This window comes from Ovis aries, chromosome 2, assembly GCF_016772045.2.
Source record: "Ovis aries strain OAR_USU_Benz2616 breed Rambouillet chromosome 2, ARS-UI_Ramb_v3.0, whole genome shotgun sequence".
NCBI lineage: Eukaryota > Metazoa > Chordata > Mammalia > Artiodactyla > Bovidae > Ovis > Ovis aries.
Window position 1 is genome coordinate 202777956 of NC_056055.1, and position 15116 is coordinate 202793071.

The 15116-nt window shown below is 43.5% G+C and overlaps 1 protein-coding gene across 20 annotated transcripts in view; it reads left to right on the forward strand.

The window, feature by feature from the left end:
* SPATS2L (spermatogenesis associated serine rich 2 like) overlaps nt 1-13179 on the forward strand; it is a 184322-nt gene extending 171143 nt beyond the window's left edge. For all 20 annotated transcript variants that reach the window (XM_042244051.1, XM_012141929.4, XM_042244050.1 and 17 more), the window contains 4 exons: nt 3735-3844; nt 7064-7166; nt 10004-10224; nt 12277-13179. In XM_042244051.1, the coding sequence (XP_042099985.1) occupies nt 3735-3844; nt 7064-7166; nt 10004-10224; nt 12277-12672 (830 nt within the window). In that variant the 3' untranslated portion in view covers nt 12673-13179. The remainder of the gene's footprint in view (nt 1-3734; nt 3845-7063; nt 7167-10003; nt 10225-12276) is intronic.
* Nucleotides 13180-15116: the final 1937 nt, after the last annotated feature.

Genomic DNA, 15116 nt, shown 5'->3' on the forward strand with positions numbered 1-15116 from the left:
ATATGAGTCAAAACAGTTCACATAGGCTATTTCATTTAGTTCCATAATAATCCTGTGAGGGGTATACAGTTATTATATATTACAGATGACGAAACTGAAGATGCTGTAGTGCTATGATCTCAAACTTTGGCTGCCCAGGGAATTGGAGGCCTAGACAAGCATGTTCCCAGAGTGTCGAATTTACTAGAAATGGGAAGAAAACATTATATTAATGGAACACAGATTTATTATGAAGCAAAATGCAAAACTCACCAGAATTTTTAAGGAATCAAAAGGATTTCAAAGACACTTTGTGTTTCAAGAGCTACTTCTGCCCCTGCTCCTGGTCCCCTAACCCCCCAGGATTTCAAATACACCCTCTGCTAAGGAGTATTATTCAAGAAGCCCTGAAATTTTCTATGGTTCAGGTAATATGAACAAGCTTCCAATGTATTCCAGAAACTTGAAGGAAAGTATAAATCCTATTGAGGAAATGGATTTCAGCATACCAGATGACTATTTATAAAACTACATAAATAATATTAATCGAGTCTTGAATGCAGTGAAAATCTAAAGCCATATGGAACTGTTTCCTTCTACAAATTTCTGAAAGGATGGTGCTTTCAAAGCACACTTATTCTATTTTAAATTATAGGATCAATGAATTTTAGGAACTGATCTGTTTTGGTTTTGCTTTCTGTTTCTGTCTGATTTTTCTGAGGTGAAAATGTTGACTTCTCCCCCAGAGAATATTGGCTTTTGATCTCAAGTTTTAGGGCTTTTTCATAATGGAAATCTTTGAAATGTTAATGAGACTATATGTAAAACTCATCCCAATACTTGCTGATGCAAAGTATTCATTCCCATGCACATTTGCATGAGTGTAAACTCGGAATTTATTGGTGATCTTGCACCTGCATTCCTATTTTAGGGCCCATTTATATCTATTTCTACCAGATCTTTTGTTTGGTATGAATGCCCAAATTCTACGTAATCAAAAAGAACAATCACCCCTAATTGTCACCAGTCCGACAAATGATCCGTTAAGAAAAGTCAGATCTGTTTAACCATGTAGTCATTCGGGGTCTACTGACCCCTTACTAGCTGCTCGTCAAATCTGGACCTTCAGACTTTCTCATTTATCTCTTGCTAGAGGAAAGTACCTCATTTCATCTTCCTACTCAAGAATCATTTTCTCATTTTCTAGGCTTTAGTCCCACCCATATGTTGAGTTATAATGGGAAATAATTGATTAATCAAAGGTATGCGTGAGTGTATGCTAAGTCACTTCACCTGTGTCCAACTCTTTGTAACCCATGGACTGTAGCCTGCCAGGCTTCTTTGTCTATGGGATTGTCCAGGCAGGAATACTGGAGTGGGTTGCCATTACCCCCTGCAGCGAATTTACCCACCCAGGAATTGAACCTGCATCTCTTATGTCTCCTGCATTGGACATCTTTACCACTAGCACTACCTGGGAAGCCCAATCAAAGATATGAGTCCTAGATATTCTTAAGTGGCCCTGTAGAAAAGGAACTTCTGCCTTTCTTTGCATATTCCTATTAAGTAATGCACTGATCCATTCATGGGAATCTTTCATTCAGCAAACATATTGGGCACCCACTGTGTACTAGGTCCTAGTTATCATAAATACAAAGAACTAAATGCGCAGTTTCTGCCAGAATTGGAAATGCCCACAGGGGCCAGGAAGGTACCATTAGTGAGTCAAACGGTGAGTGAGGGCAGAGGAGCAGTGGACCAGGGCACACTGGATGTCATGCTCCATGTAAAAATGGCAGCGACTCCTCAGCTCTAGTGGTTTTGATATGGGAATGCTTGGCCAACTGTGGCCAGAAATAACAGCCAGAAATCCAGCTTTTGAATGGAATATCTTAATTTTCAAATATGGGCAATTTATTTGTAAAAGTAACGTGTGGACCTGATGCAAAGAGCGGACTCATTGGAAAACACCCTGAGGCTGGGAAAGATTGAGGACAGGCGGAGAAGGGGATAAGAGGGGATGAGATGGCTGGATGGTATCACGGATTCAGTGGACATGAGTTTGAGCAAACTCTGGGAGACAGTGAAGGACAGGAAAGCCTGGCTTGCTGCAGTTCATGGGGGTCTCAAAGAATCGGATACAACTGAGCGACTGAACAACAACAATGTGTGGCCCAAACAAAATATATGTACCCTGTCACCAAAAGTGATAGTAGGCTACCTTTTTGTGACTTCCAGTGTGACTGGGTAACCTGGGACGTCATTCAGTAATACGATGAAAATTCCTTTGCCTCCCATCATCAGGACAAGCTTTCTCCAGCTCCTCTGTATCCTAAAATGCTACCAGGCACAGCTCAGCCTCTGCCCAGATACATGGTATTGTAAATGGGAGGCAGGGGGCATCCCAGTAAATAATCAAAGCATGAATAGAGTAGTCTGGCAGATGATTAGGCTTTATGAGTTACAGATCAGTTATTTTACTGACATCTTGACATTGGTATCAGCATAAAAAACGATGTTTCTCAGCCTGTCTGAAGAATGGTTTATGGTTTGCAGGAAATATTAACTCTTGATTGATTCTGAACATCTTTGGGGGTTTTTGAAGTGACTATTTTGGACATTTATAAATTAAGAACTCTTACAATGGGAAATCACATTGTTTGCTGGGCATGTGCTCTGTGAATCTGGTCTAATAAAGCAGTTGACCTTTGTTCAGCTGAGACAGGAATGTGAATTCCGTGTGCATATCCTATTAGTTAGATGGACTTTTCTTTCATTATAACTCAAAATCTTTGTGCAAAAGAAATGAAGGCAATTCATATGTAACTGGAATGAGAGAACTGCAAGTCTATGTATTATAAAATCAAACTTCTTATTTAAATCTCACCCAGCATATTTGTGTTCATTGCTTTGATTGCTTTGAGCTCCATGATCTTTTGGAGAACATACACAAACATACGAATTAACCTGTGGGCTCGTACATCTACTTGAACCTTTAGTTCAACTGGCAAGTGTGTGAAATGTGATGGTGAAAACTCCTTTTTGTCTTCTCTGTATGTGCAGATGCTAAAGAGTGCACATGAATTCAGTTCAAGCAGGCTTTGACTCACTCTGGAAATTTTTCCATTGTGGACACGTAACAAAAACAAGACACTCTGGTCTGCAACTTCTCTTTGGTTGCAAAATGGAAACAAATCTGCAGAGTAGCAAAAGCAGAGGCATTTTCTAGCTCACAGAAAGCTACTAAAAGAAAACTTTTATGTCATATTTCAATAACACAGCTAGTTGCCCTACATGAATATGTGTTAAGTTCAGAGAGGCCAGTGTTCAAATTTAATAGTACAGCACACGCAGAAGAATGGCTTTTGCTTAGTGGACTCCCGTCTCTGCAGTATCATTCAGATAGGATTTGTATGTTTCTTTTCTTGGAGATTGTTGTTCTGAGTAATGCACAAATCTGAAAGTCCAAATTAAGTAAGTGAGATCAGATGCCAGTGGGGAAAATGAAGAAGACTGTGGGTGTACAGTGAATCAGAAAGGACCATGTTTGGTTTGACGCGTGGTGGATGAAGACATATGGAAATGAGTGGTTGGTGCTGAGCACCCAGGGACAGCCCACCTCAGTGACCAATTCAGAAAACAGTCATAGCCCCACAAAGTGATCAGTCTGCAGACGGAAAACTGATCCAAGAAATTAGGTCATTTAATATGTCTAAATCCTTGGCGTTAATGTATTATTCCTTCTTATTTGGCAGTGGAAATCCTGACTGCTCGTCAAAAGAAAGCAGAAGAACTAAAAAGACTTACTGATCTAGCCAGTCAGATGGCAGAGATGCAGCTGGCCGAACTCAGGGCAGAAATTAAGGTCAGTTCTAAAATATCACAGCCTGAACCCTGAGCCAGAGTTCTGATCCCCATTATGTTTGTTCTGCATCCACAGAGCACTGCTCTCTGAGGATCTAAATCAGACACCCCGCTCTCTTTCACAGGGTTGAAATTGAGAATACAGAAGGGTAAAGAACCACCTAATCACTGTATTTAAATATACTATGGGTTGAAGGGATATAGCATTACAGAGGAGAGGTACAGGCTATTGAAAGTGACCCAAATAAAATGTATTCAACCATAAATTATATCTGGGAAGGGGGATATTATTTTCACCATATGTAATTTATGCATATAAACCACACACATGTGAACACAAAGTATGAACCTAGTATAACAGTGAGGATTCTAAGGAATGCACAATACGTGGCAACTTCTTCCCCGTATCCTTTTCTAGCTTACTTGCCCTTTTATTAAGAATACCACCCACAAATATGTATTTATTGGACTTCTTCAATGGCACACAACAGAAGCTGACTCTGCTAACCTCTGGAACAAGCAGAATTGGAAAAAATAAGAAGGTAGTTCCCCAAAGCAAAGTGTGCTCTGAAGACTCCAGGCTACAACTGGCCAGGAATGTAGGCAGCAGTAATTACCAGACACTCTTCCAGCCACCATCCGAGAGAGTGACCTCCAGATGTCATCACCCCGAAGCGCCTCCATTTGGATCACATCCGCCATTTGGCCAAGAGAGGTCTTGATTGACAGATCCACCAATGCTGTGAATCTTCAAAACTGTGTTGGGGTACAGTTACCAGAAGGAGGAGTTGTCACCAGAAAGGCAGAAAAAGTATCTACAACAAGATAGGAAGTTATAGTTAATAAATTTTCCGTACCCTCTTTTTCTCTAGTATACTCAACATACACATGCACCCCTGCTTCTGATCAACTTCCAGGGAACTGGGGTGCTCTGAAGTCACATTTGTGTGTGTTAGTCACCCAGTTGTGTCCAACTCTTTGTGACCCCACAAACTGTAGCCCACCAGGCTCCTCTGTCCATGGAATTCTCCAGGCAAGAATACTGGAGTGGATTGCCATTTCCTTCTCCAGGGGATCTTCCCAACCCAGAGATTGAACCCGGGTCTCCCGCATTGAAGGCTGACACATTTGCTGCTAGCTTTTTAACTCAGGTTGTCTGCCCATCCCAGCATAAAAGTGGTTGGGGATAGTAGAAAGTGGCAACTGACTCTTTGGTCCCCTCTGTCCTGGTTAGACATGAAAGGGAGCCCGGTGGAGATGAAGACTTCCCCTGAAGCTTCTGAGAAGTTCTAGAGGTCTTTCCCTTCTCACCTGCCCTCCTGGTCTTTGTTGCCTCCAACCAGTCGATTGTAACGGCCTCCCTGACCAGCCTTTCTGCCTCCACTGTCTTCCTCCAGCTCAGTCATCCACCCTAAGACTGGAGTTGTTAGAGCAGATCTGGTCTTCCCCACTGAAGTACTCTTCCATTCAGAACAAAATCCACCACCAGACTCCAGTATATATTATGTGAGCATGTGTGCTAAGTCATGTCAGCCGTGTCCAACTCTTTGTGACCCCATGGACTGTAGCCTACCAGGCTCCTCTATCCACAGGGATTCTCCAGGCAAGAACACTGGAGTGGGCTGCCATGCCCTCCTCCAGGGGATTTTCCCAACCCAGGGATCAAACCTGCGTCTCCTGCGTTAGCAGGCAGGTTCTTTAGCACTAGAGCCACCTAGGAAGTCCCAGTATGTTATGACCATTGCTAATTAGTTTCAGTAGAAGAAACCCTTCATCTTGTGGACACAGATGCACTTCCAATGTCACAGACATTCTCTGGTCGCAAAGGAGATTAGAATAGAGAGTGGGGCTGGTTGGTGAAACCTGTCCTGATACCCAGAAAGACATCCTGGAAGGCAGAACAAATAACAAACACTTATTTTGATGAATATGAAATTGCCAGCGTCCTGCTCTATTGAAATCCACTCATCTTCCAAGTTTCATTTCTACCTATCAAAACCCTACTCATGGTAAAATGGTTGATAGCACAGGCTTCGGAATGCAATAGCCCAGCTCTTGCAAACTTGGATTAATTACATATTCTCTTAGATTCTTAGAACCTTATTTCCCCCTCTGTAAATCAGAGCTAATAACAGTACTGAGTTCATAATAACGTGATCAGATAAAAATGAGATTATCTGTTAAGAATTTGGCCCATGTCTGGTAAGTGTTCAATATTTTTTTAATGTTCCAGCTCAAATGCTTCCTCTTACATAACTGTTTCCCTAATTCCCCTCAGCAGGAAATAATTTCTTTCCCTTTCATATTCCTAAAGCACCTACTACATTCTACCTTATATTTTATTTTATGGTATCTGTCTCTCTTGCCACATGGTGAACTCCCTGCTAAACTCACAGAGGGACTGAGTCATAGTTATTTCTGTATTTCTCCCTCTGTCATCTGCACATAGATCTTAATTTTAAATGAACTGAAAAGTAATCTCTTTCCCACTTCCCTTAACAGCACTTGAAATTCTACCATTCACGATAATGGTTTCTAGTTACTAAAGGCTTTTTGGACTTACTAAGTGTGCTAAGTTGTTTCAGTCGTGTCTGACTCTTTGCGACCCTGTGGACCGTAGCCCACCAGGTTCCTCTGTCCGTGGGATTCTCCAGGCAAGAATACTGGAGTGGGTTGCCACACCCTCCTCCAGGGGATCTTCCCAACCCAGGGATCGAAGCCATGTCTTTACAACTCCTGCGTTGGCAGGCAGGTTCTTTACCACTTCCTGGTCCCCTATTAAAAATGGAGACGGATGTTTAGGAAGGCTGACACACTTTCTCTTGAGGAATGATAGCTGAGCAGGCCATTGGGCAGATTAGTAAGACGGCCAGAAGGCAACCCCATAACTTACAACAGGACAGGAAGTGCCAGAAAGAGGGCATAGGATGCTGAAAGGTTAAGTAGATGAGTCCAGACACTCATCTTGCCTGAACCACAGTTTTGTCTAAGCCCAGGTAGGGTAAAGACAGGACCTGCACAAGTTCCCAAGAACAAGAAGGTGATCGTGCTCCAGGACGAAGCCAAGCCCTCTTGAAAGGCACCTCCCAGCACAGGGTCGCCCTGCCCCCCGCCTGGTGGTGCTCTCACACCGACAGCAGGGGCGGGAGGACAGAGAGAATGGATCAGCAGCATGTCCCAGTCATTTCTGTCATCATGGGGTTCTGTCTCTTCCCCGCAGCACTTTGTCAGCGAGCGTAAATATGATGAAGAGCTCGGGAAAGCTGCCCGGTTCTCCTGTGACATTGAACAGCTCAAGGCCCAAATCATGCTCTGCGGAGAAAGTGAGTTCTGCATACTTGCTAAATAATTCTGTGTGAGTAAGACTGGCGCTGTTGGAGTCAATATGGGAAATGTCAGGTGTGTGGTCCCCCAGGGGGCTAAAGTGAGGTCTAAAGAAGTTTAATGATCTAAGGTCATGACACGAGTCACTAAAAATGTCAAGATCGGAACTTCGAGTCTTCAAATGCCACTGCCCATCAGTAAATCTCCAGGATTTATTAAGCAGAACAAAACAGGTCAACTAGTTTATACCTTTCGCAAACTTTTCTTAAGCATTGCCGGATCAAGTGTCTCTGATTTCAAAAGTCTGGTTCTACAGAGACCTGTTATGGGAAGAGCAAGTCTCCCTAATAAGTCTGGGAACAATGGGCTATTGTCATGAAAGGCCCAGCTCTGTGTGTGTGTGTGTGTGTGTGTGTGTGTGTGTGTGTGTGTGACACACGCACTGCTCAGCAGTTCCCTAGCCTCTCCCTTAATTAGAGCAGTTAACATGCAACAAAATTGGCTGATTCTTTCCCCCCTGCTCCAGCCCACCCACTGAGGGAGGTGGGAACCTGCATTAAGTGGCTCCAAGGACAGTCACAAGGAGGTAGGAAGGACAGATGAAGGACATGGAATATCCACAGCCTCATAGTGAGCTAAGAAATGGAGATCTGACTGCACTTTTTTTTTTTTTTCAAAGTGGAAATTGCATTTTTTCTCTGAGTATAAAAAATACAATCTTGATCTAAAAATTACACAGCTATATTAAATAGAACACGACATTACTTTTGAGGCTCATTCATACTTTTATGCACATATAATCTATTGTGTAAATTATGCAGTGTATTTAATTATATTGCATCTTATTTACTATACTACATGACATACATATATAGTAAGAGAATTTGCTCTTATCATTTCACAATATATGGTTGACATTTTTCCATGTCAATATATTTTAACCCATAATTTACTTAAATATAATTGACATAAACAGTCCCAGGATTGTGGCCATTTAGGTTGCTTCCATCTTCTCACCATTAAAATAACATTGCTGTGAGCATCCTTGTTCACCTGTCTTTGACAAATATCTGAATTTCTGACTGCCTTTCTTTTAAATTATTTTCTTTTTTTTTCTATATACTTCCTCTCTTATGAAAGAATCTACTCCATTTGCCATTCTCCATCCCAAGATTTTGTAGAAAAAAGCCAGACTATATGATTCACAGTTGGAAATTTAACTACGCAGACTAGTTTCCACTTCAGCTTGATAACGGGCGAGCCCCTGATGCCAAGTGACCCCACCATCTGAGGAGGGGAGGGCAGTGCAGCGTCCTCTGCTCTCCTCCAGAGCACACCAGTGCCACCTAGTGGGAGGAACCATCCCTCACCAAATCCCAAGTGTCCACACTGGAACCCAGCCTCCCATGTTGGGAGACAGTGGTCCTCAAAAGGCCCTTTACTTCTGGGCTTTGTTGAGAGCACATTTGAAGCTCACAGCTACTGAACCCTAGAAAATGACCCTAATAATGACCCCTAGAAAACTGAACATTGTTAGCAAAGAGCCACTAAAATCCCCTGGTCCTGTTTGGACAACCCCCAACATGACCTGACCTGTCAGATGAAGGGCCTGGAGATGCATCCGTGTCATTTCCATTTCTAATGTGCTGTGATCCCTACCCACGCTCCAGATCCTCAGGAAGAATGCTGGGATTAAGTCTAAGCCAACACAGGTAGTAGAGAAAATTGCTTTTCAAAACTGGTGACCATTTTAAAGATCAAAGGTCTTGCTGTCCAGACTGGCAGTCAAATTCTGGTGAACTATGACAGGAAGGTCATGAATATATCCCTGAGTTGATTCCCTCCAGCCCCAGTTCAGCATTATCACGTAGAAACTATCCCATCAAAACCACCCCTTTCAGAAACCAGCGGGAGGGGTGATAGCAAACACTGAACAGACCTGCCTGATCCCTGCTGGGAATCTGCCTGATGAGCCTGGGTTGACGTTAGCATTGGAGTTGCAGATTTGCAGTGGGGTTCTAGAGCTGATAACAAATGATAATATAGCTCTAATGGAAGAGAGAAGATGCATCTTTTGGGCTGGCAGGCCTGGCCTTAAAGTTGGGGTGACAAGATCCCTGACACCCAGCATCACTCCATCCCCGTGCTCCCAGCACCGTGGCTCTGACCGGCCAAGTGTGGATGTGCCCCTAGGTTGCTTTTCATCTCTGCAGCGCCCACTGGTCTAGGGATCTGACAAGAACAGCAAGAATGAGTTTGGTAATGGGGAACTCAAGGGGCAGAGTACATTTGTGGACAGGGCTGAGAGGGTACTTTGGGGCTTCATTATCCCTCTTCCCCAGGTGGTTCTCAACCTAAGGAACAATATTAAAGTTGATCAGATTTGTCTCTTTTCCTACAAATGTCTCCCAGCTTGAATGATTATGCTATCCACTGATTCCCACAGAAGACATTTTGTGGTTCCAAGCATCTAAGTGCTTTTTCAAAGACATCTTTAAAAAAAAAAAAAGTCTTTCCTTACGGTTTTTATGAAGTTCCTGCCAACTTCTCATCTCCTAACAGGCTACTGAGTGAGTAAGTGAGCAAGTGAGTGTTGGTTGCTCAGTTGTGTCCAGCTCTTTGTGACCCCACAAACTGTAGCCCACCAGGCTCCTCTGTCCATGGGATTTTCCAGGCAAGAACACTGGAGTGGGTTGCCATTTCCTTCTCCAGGGGATCTTCCCAATCTAGGCATCGCACCTGGGTCTCCTGCACTGCAAGCAGATTCTTTACCATCTGAGCCACCAGGGGAGCCCACTGAGGCACAGCCCCTAACACCAAGCACTTATTGTTGCAGTTACACACCCAAAGAACAACTATTCCTCAAGAACTCCCTGCAGCTCCCTGCTGCCGCTGCTCAGCGCTCACGCAGCCACCTCTGGGAAACAGAGTAACTTTACCCGGAAGTCATCGAGTCACAAGCAGCCCTCTGAAGGTAAAGCAGCAAACCCCAAAATGGCGAGCAACCTTCCCAGCACTGCTGACAGCTCTCACCAGGCCGTGCCAGCTAATAAGCAGGTAAGCCGCCCCAAGGAAGCCACCCTGCCCTGCCTCCGGGGGTCCCGCAGACCCTGGTGCCTTGCCTGGGCAAGAAATCACCCGTTTGCAGCAGAAGAAAACAGCCACTGCTAGTCACCCCAGGCTCCATCTGCCCCCAGCAGCAGCCTGACTTGTGGAACCTCCATGTGCCTGGCCAGCCTCCCTGAGCTCCCCTAGTCCATCTGGTCCCCATCACAGGCACTCTCCCCTGTGGAGGAAGTGGTCTTCACAAACTTGACAGCATTAGCAAAGAGTCCTTCTACATGAGATGGTGTTTCTCATGACTTGAGTGCCACCCAGGTACTGGTAACTGGCCCACACATGGAAAGGACTCACAGACGTGGGAACAAGATTGAGAACCAGGCTACTGACACCATTAGTGAGAAGAAATCTGGCATGTTTTTTAAGATCCTTTAATTCCCATTTATCTTTAATTTATCCATAAGAGGCCAAAGTTAGTTCAAACTGCTCTTTCTTCTCTCGGGCTTTCAGCATGCATTTCAAAATGACATTATTAATTCTCATTACAATGACCCTTAAAAACAGAAATATCCAAAGGACAGTCTTCTCTCCTTCTGCTTCTCCATTATATTCTTGAGAAGTGATCCCTGCGAAATGGCCACGAAATGGGATTTGATGATTCAGAAGTTGGGCATGCTATAAAGATATTTTTCATCCTCTTTCAGAAAGAGAGCTTGAATAATGAGACTTTTTTTAAGCATTCCAAAATGCTGGTTTTCTAACAGATGCCCTGTTGGCTTTTGTGGTCTTGGTCTGTTAGAATTCTCATTAGTGACTCTGACAGGCATTTCTCTAGCCCCAGATGTCTTCATGAACTTTAAAATTGCACTTTGACAAGGAGTGTTTCATACAGTCCTTGATTCAAGATCATAATCAATCTGTTTCACTGTCTTGAAATACACCTTCACAGATTTTGTTCCTTGCTCATTATTAAACCCCGTGCTAAAATTAAGTCCAAAATTTAGTTTGAATTTCTGTCACAATTTAAAAACAAAGGAGGCCAAATTAAATGTTAACCACATAGATACATTTTCAGCTCTTACTGTTTTATCATTTTCAGCAAAGCATTTTAGGTGACAGCATGTTTAAATTTGAAAATATATCTAAGTCCAAGAAAGGCCCTTGTTCTGGGCCCCATGCTTTAGAGTAATCCCTTTTGGCCCTCCCCAGCCATGGCCCATGGCCCTCCCTTCGGAGTAAGACTAAGAGGTGACTACCCAGAATCTACGCTCTCCCTTCTGGAAAGTTCTCCAAATACCCAAGATCCTGGAATTCTGTTCCCAAATGTCCCAAGCCTATTCTCAGGGTCTGTCTGGACTACTTCCCTGGATGTATCATATTGTAAGTTACAAATATATAAAGTTCTTAGTTTGTGCACTGTGATTGGATGGTATTGGTTTAGGGCAGACCCACCGCTAGTAAATCAGGGCCCAGGGCAGGAGTACAAAGGCAGAGGCCCACATCCCATGTGTCTGAATATTGTCTCTTCCCAACTCTGGCTTCATCCCACATTGTGAGGGAGCTGTGCACAGAGATAGGAATAAGCTTCGTCCCCACCTCCAGAGATAATCACCCTTTAGACCTAGGGGTGTGTAAACTGGTAATGTGATCATGAGAATGCATCTATATAGTCCATACAGAATGCCCCAGAAATATGTATGGTAGAGAACCATCATTCCCCTGCCTCTGCGTTACATTTCTTTATTTCAGGTTTATACTTGATGGGTTTTATTTGGCCTGGTTCTGGAATTGTCTGTCTTACACTTCTGTAACCTCTCTTTCAACATCAGCAATTTTCTTGAACTTCCATTTACAAGACAGTCCACCATTCTTTTAAGCTTGAGGGTTTTATCAGCTTGACCTCATTTGCATGTTGTCACATTCTTCTGGGGTGTTAAAAAAAAGGTGACCTGTGACTTAGAGGTTTGGTTTCCCTGGTTTGATGTCACCTGGGGTTTGTTGGCATCTAATATCTACCTCTTTTCTTTCTTTCTTTCTTTCTGTTTATAGAATGGGTCTTCTAGCCAAAGACGAAGATTTAATCCGCAATATCACAACAACAGGCTAAATGGATCTGCCAAGCCCCAGGGCAGTGGTAATGAAGCCGATCCCACTGCGAAGAGCAACAACCGTCACGAACACAGAAGACAGCCACACAACGGCTTCCGTCCCAAAAACAAAGGCGGCGCCAAAAACCGAGAGGCCTCCTTGGGGACGAAGACCCCCGAGGCCCCCGCCCATCCGGAAAAGCCCCGGCGAAGGCAGCACGCCGCGGACCACGCGGAGGCCAGGCCTTTCCGGGGCAACGTGGCCAGGGTCTCCCAGTGCAACCTCTGCCCCACCAGAATAGAAGTTTCCACAGATGCCGCGGTTCTCTCCGTCCCGGCCGTGACGTTGGTGGCCTGAGCGTGGAGAGAGGGAGAAAAAGGCCGTTTTCACTCAGTTTCGGTTCCCTGCCGGAGGTGCTGACCCAATTCGCTGCCAAAAGAGAGTCAATCTGAATACACAAATCCTGTACGGCTGTGTCATCCTCTCTTAATCATTTTTACTAATTCTAATAATCAGCTCTAGCTTGCTTCATAACTTTCATGGCTTTGCTTGATCTGTTGGCGCTTTTTCTCATCAACATGTTGCAGCATTTTAGCCAGGCAGTATTTACTCATTTGTTAGGAAAATCAAGATGTGGCTAAAGATCAGAGGCTCAGTAGCAACCTATGTTGTAGCAGTGATGTCAGTCCATTGATCGTCTTTAGAGAGTTAATGTTGGAAACAAAATTCTTATTGATCAGACAAACATGATCTGCTGAAGACACATGCGCTTTTGTAGAGTTTAACATCTGGTGTTTTTCTGAAATATATATATATATACATATATTGCTTTATTTGAAACAAATTAAAATATGCTGCATTTGACACCTGGCTTGTTTTGTTTTTTTTTTTAATCAAAGCCCACTTATCATAAAATGTACCATGTAGTACTTTCAAGAAAACTTAAGCGGTTGTGGCACAGAGCTTTGAACAATGCTCTTTTCTCTTGGAACAAGGGTCCTTTTGGAAGAAAGAATTCCTTACCATAGCCTTGCCAGTACCTTACACATATACAGATGCACGTGTACCCCAATCATCTTGGACATGACTTGGCAGTTTGGAAACCTTGGTTGCAAGTAATATAAACCTCAACTCAGCCTACTTTAAACAGTAAAGAAAATGATTAATTAGTTCAGTGGCTGAAAAACCCAGCATAAAATTATGCCTTAGGTCCAACTGAATCAGGATTCTAGCTCCTTTCTCCTGATTATCTCGGCTCTCCCTTCCTCCTTAGGCTGATATGTTCAGAATGGGGTGAAATACCTGCCTTGATCCTAAGATTCAGATTCATGTTCATCCCCAACACGGTCTAGAAGTAAAGAGAAGCTCTCCAGGTAGCAGCGGCAAGGAGCAAGTGTCTTTCTCAAAAGTCCCAGAGAGGGTCTTGCATATCATTGCCCCAGATTGCGGGTAGGCTTGTCCCTCAACCAATCAGCAAATGAGATGTGCTAATGGGCATAGACTAATCAGAGTCCACCCCCAAGTTGGGTTGTTGCAGGCTCCCCAAAAGCACAGGGGCTGCCTGGAGCAAGGCTTCTGTTCCCTGAGGAATACAGAGTGGATACCAGGGGCCCACACCCCAAGTAGCCCCAAGTACCCCAGTCTTTGAGTGCAAGGTGACTCAGTTTGGCTACTGCTTCCATCGAACTTCCATGTATCCTGCAGATGTGTTGGCCTCTTTCAAGTGCAAATGCTTCTTTTCAGCTCAATGTTAACATTTTTTCTGGCAGCCCAGGTTCAGTGGGCTTCTCTTCCAAAGAGCAGCCCTGAGCAGCTGAGTCTGCACACCATGCAAGCATCCGTTTCTTCTTTTGCCAAATACAAGGAGGATGTTTGCTCTGTCTGGAGAGAACTTTCTGAGGTCTCTGGGTGTATCCAGAGATTTAATAGGAATTTTAAATGTTAAGTCACATTCCGGGAAGGAAGGAAGGGTTGTTCGTTCAAATAAGAAAGATAAACGTTTGGGCCTGCAGTCTCCATTTAGTCCATCTGAGGCCCTGGATTTATATTTTACAAGACAGAAGGACTTTGCACAAATTTTGTGTACCAAGATTTGGCTCACCACAGAAAATGTCAGCTGAAATAAATGTGGCAGCTTTAAAGACGAGTCAAGTGATTCATGCAACAGGAAAATAATGGGTTTGCCAGGTCAGGAGCACACCTATCTTTGTCAGGGTTGGACCCCCTCTCAACCTTGACACACCCATCACATTGTTCTCAGGGTTAAGAAAGCACAGTCACGTTCCTAAGCACATAACAAATGCTCCAAGTTACTGAAAAGAAACAAGAAAGCATGCTAAGAAATATGCAGACCTGTTTATGTTTTTCCCTAGATTTTGCCTTTCTTGTAGACCCAGGTATGTAAACATTTACCAATGTATATTTTTTGAAATGGTAATTTCAATATATATCTTTGTCTATTCTGATGAAATCATTGGTGTGATTCTAGAAATCTGGGTTAAATTCTGCGATTCTTTTTAGCTGTGTCAAACTTAAAAAAAATTCCATGGGCCATGAGCACTCCAATCTCTTTACTTAAATACAGAGTAGCCAGAAGAATAGATTCTTTTTTCTTAAACATTCCTCTAGTAGAGGTTAGTACTCATGAAGATTGAATAACTTCAAAACCACCTACACTGTATCACCAAGACTCCCATCTGTTAAAGACAAACCTCTCAGTTGGGTTACCAATTACATTCCAAATTTACATTTCATTTGAGAATCTCTCCATACTCCAGCTCAATCATCCAGCCTATTCTAGG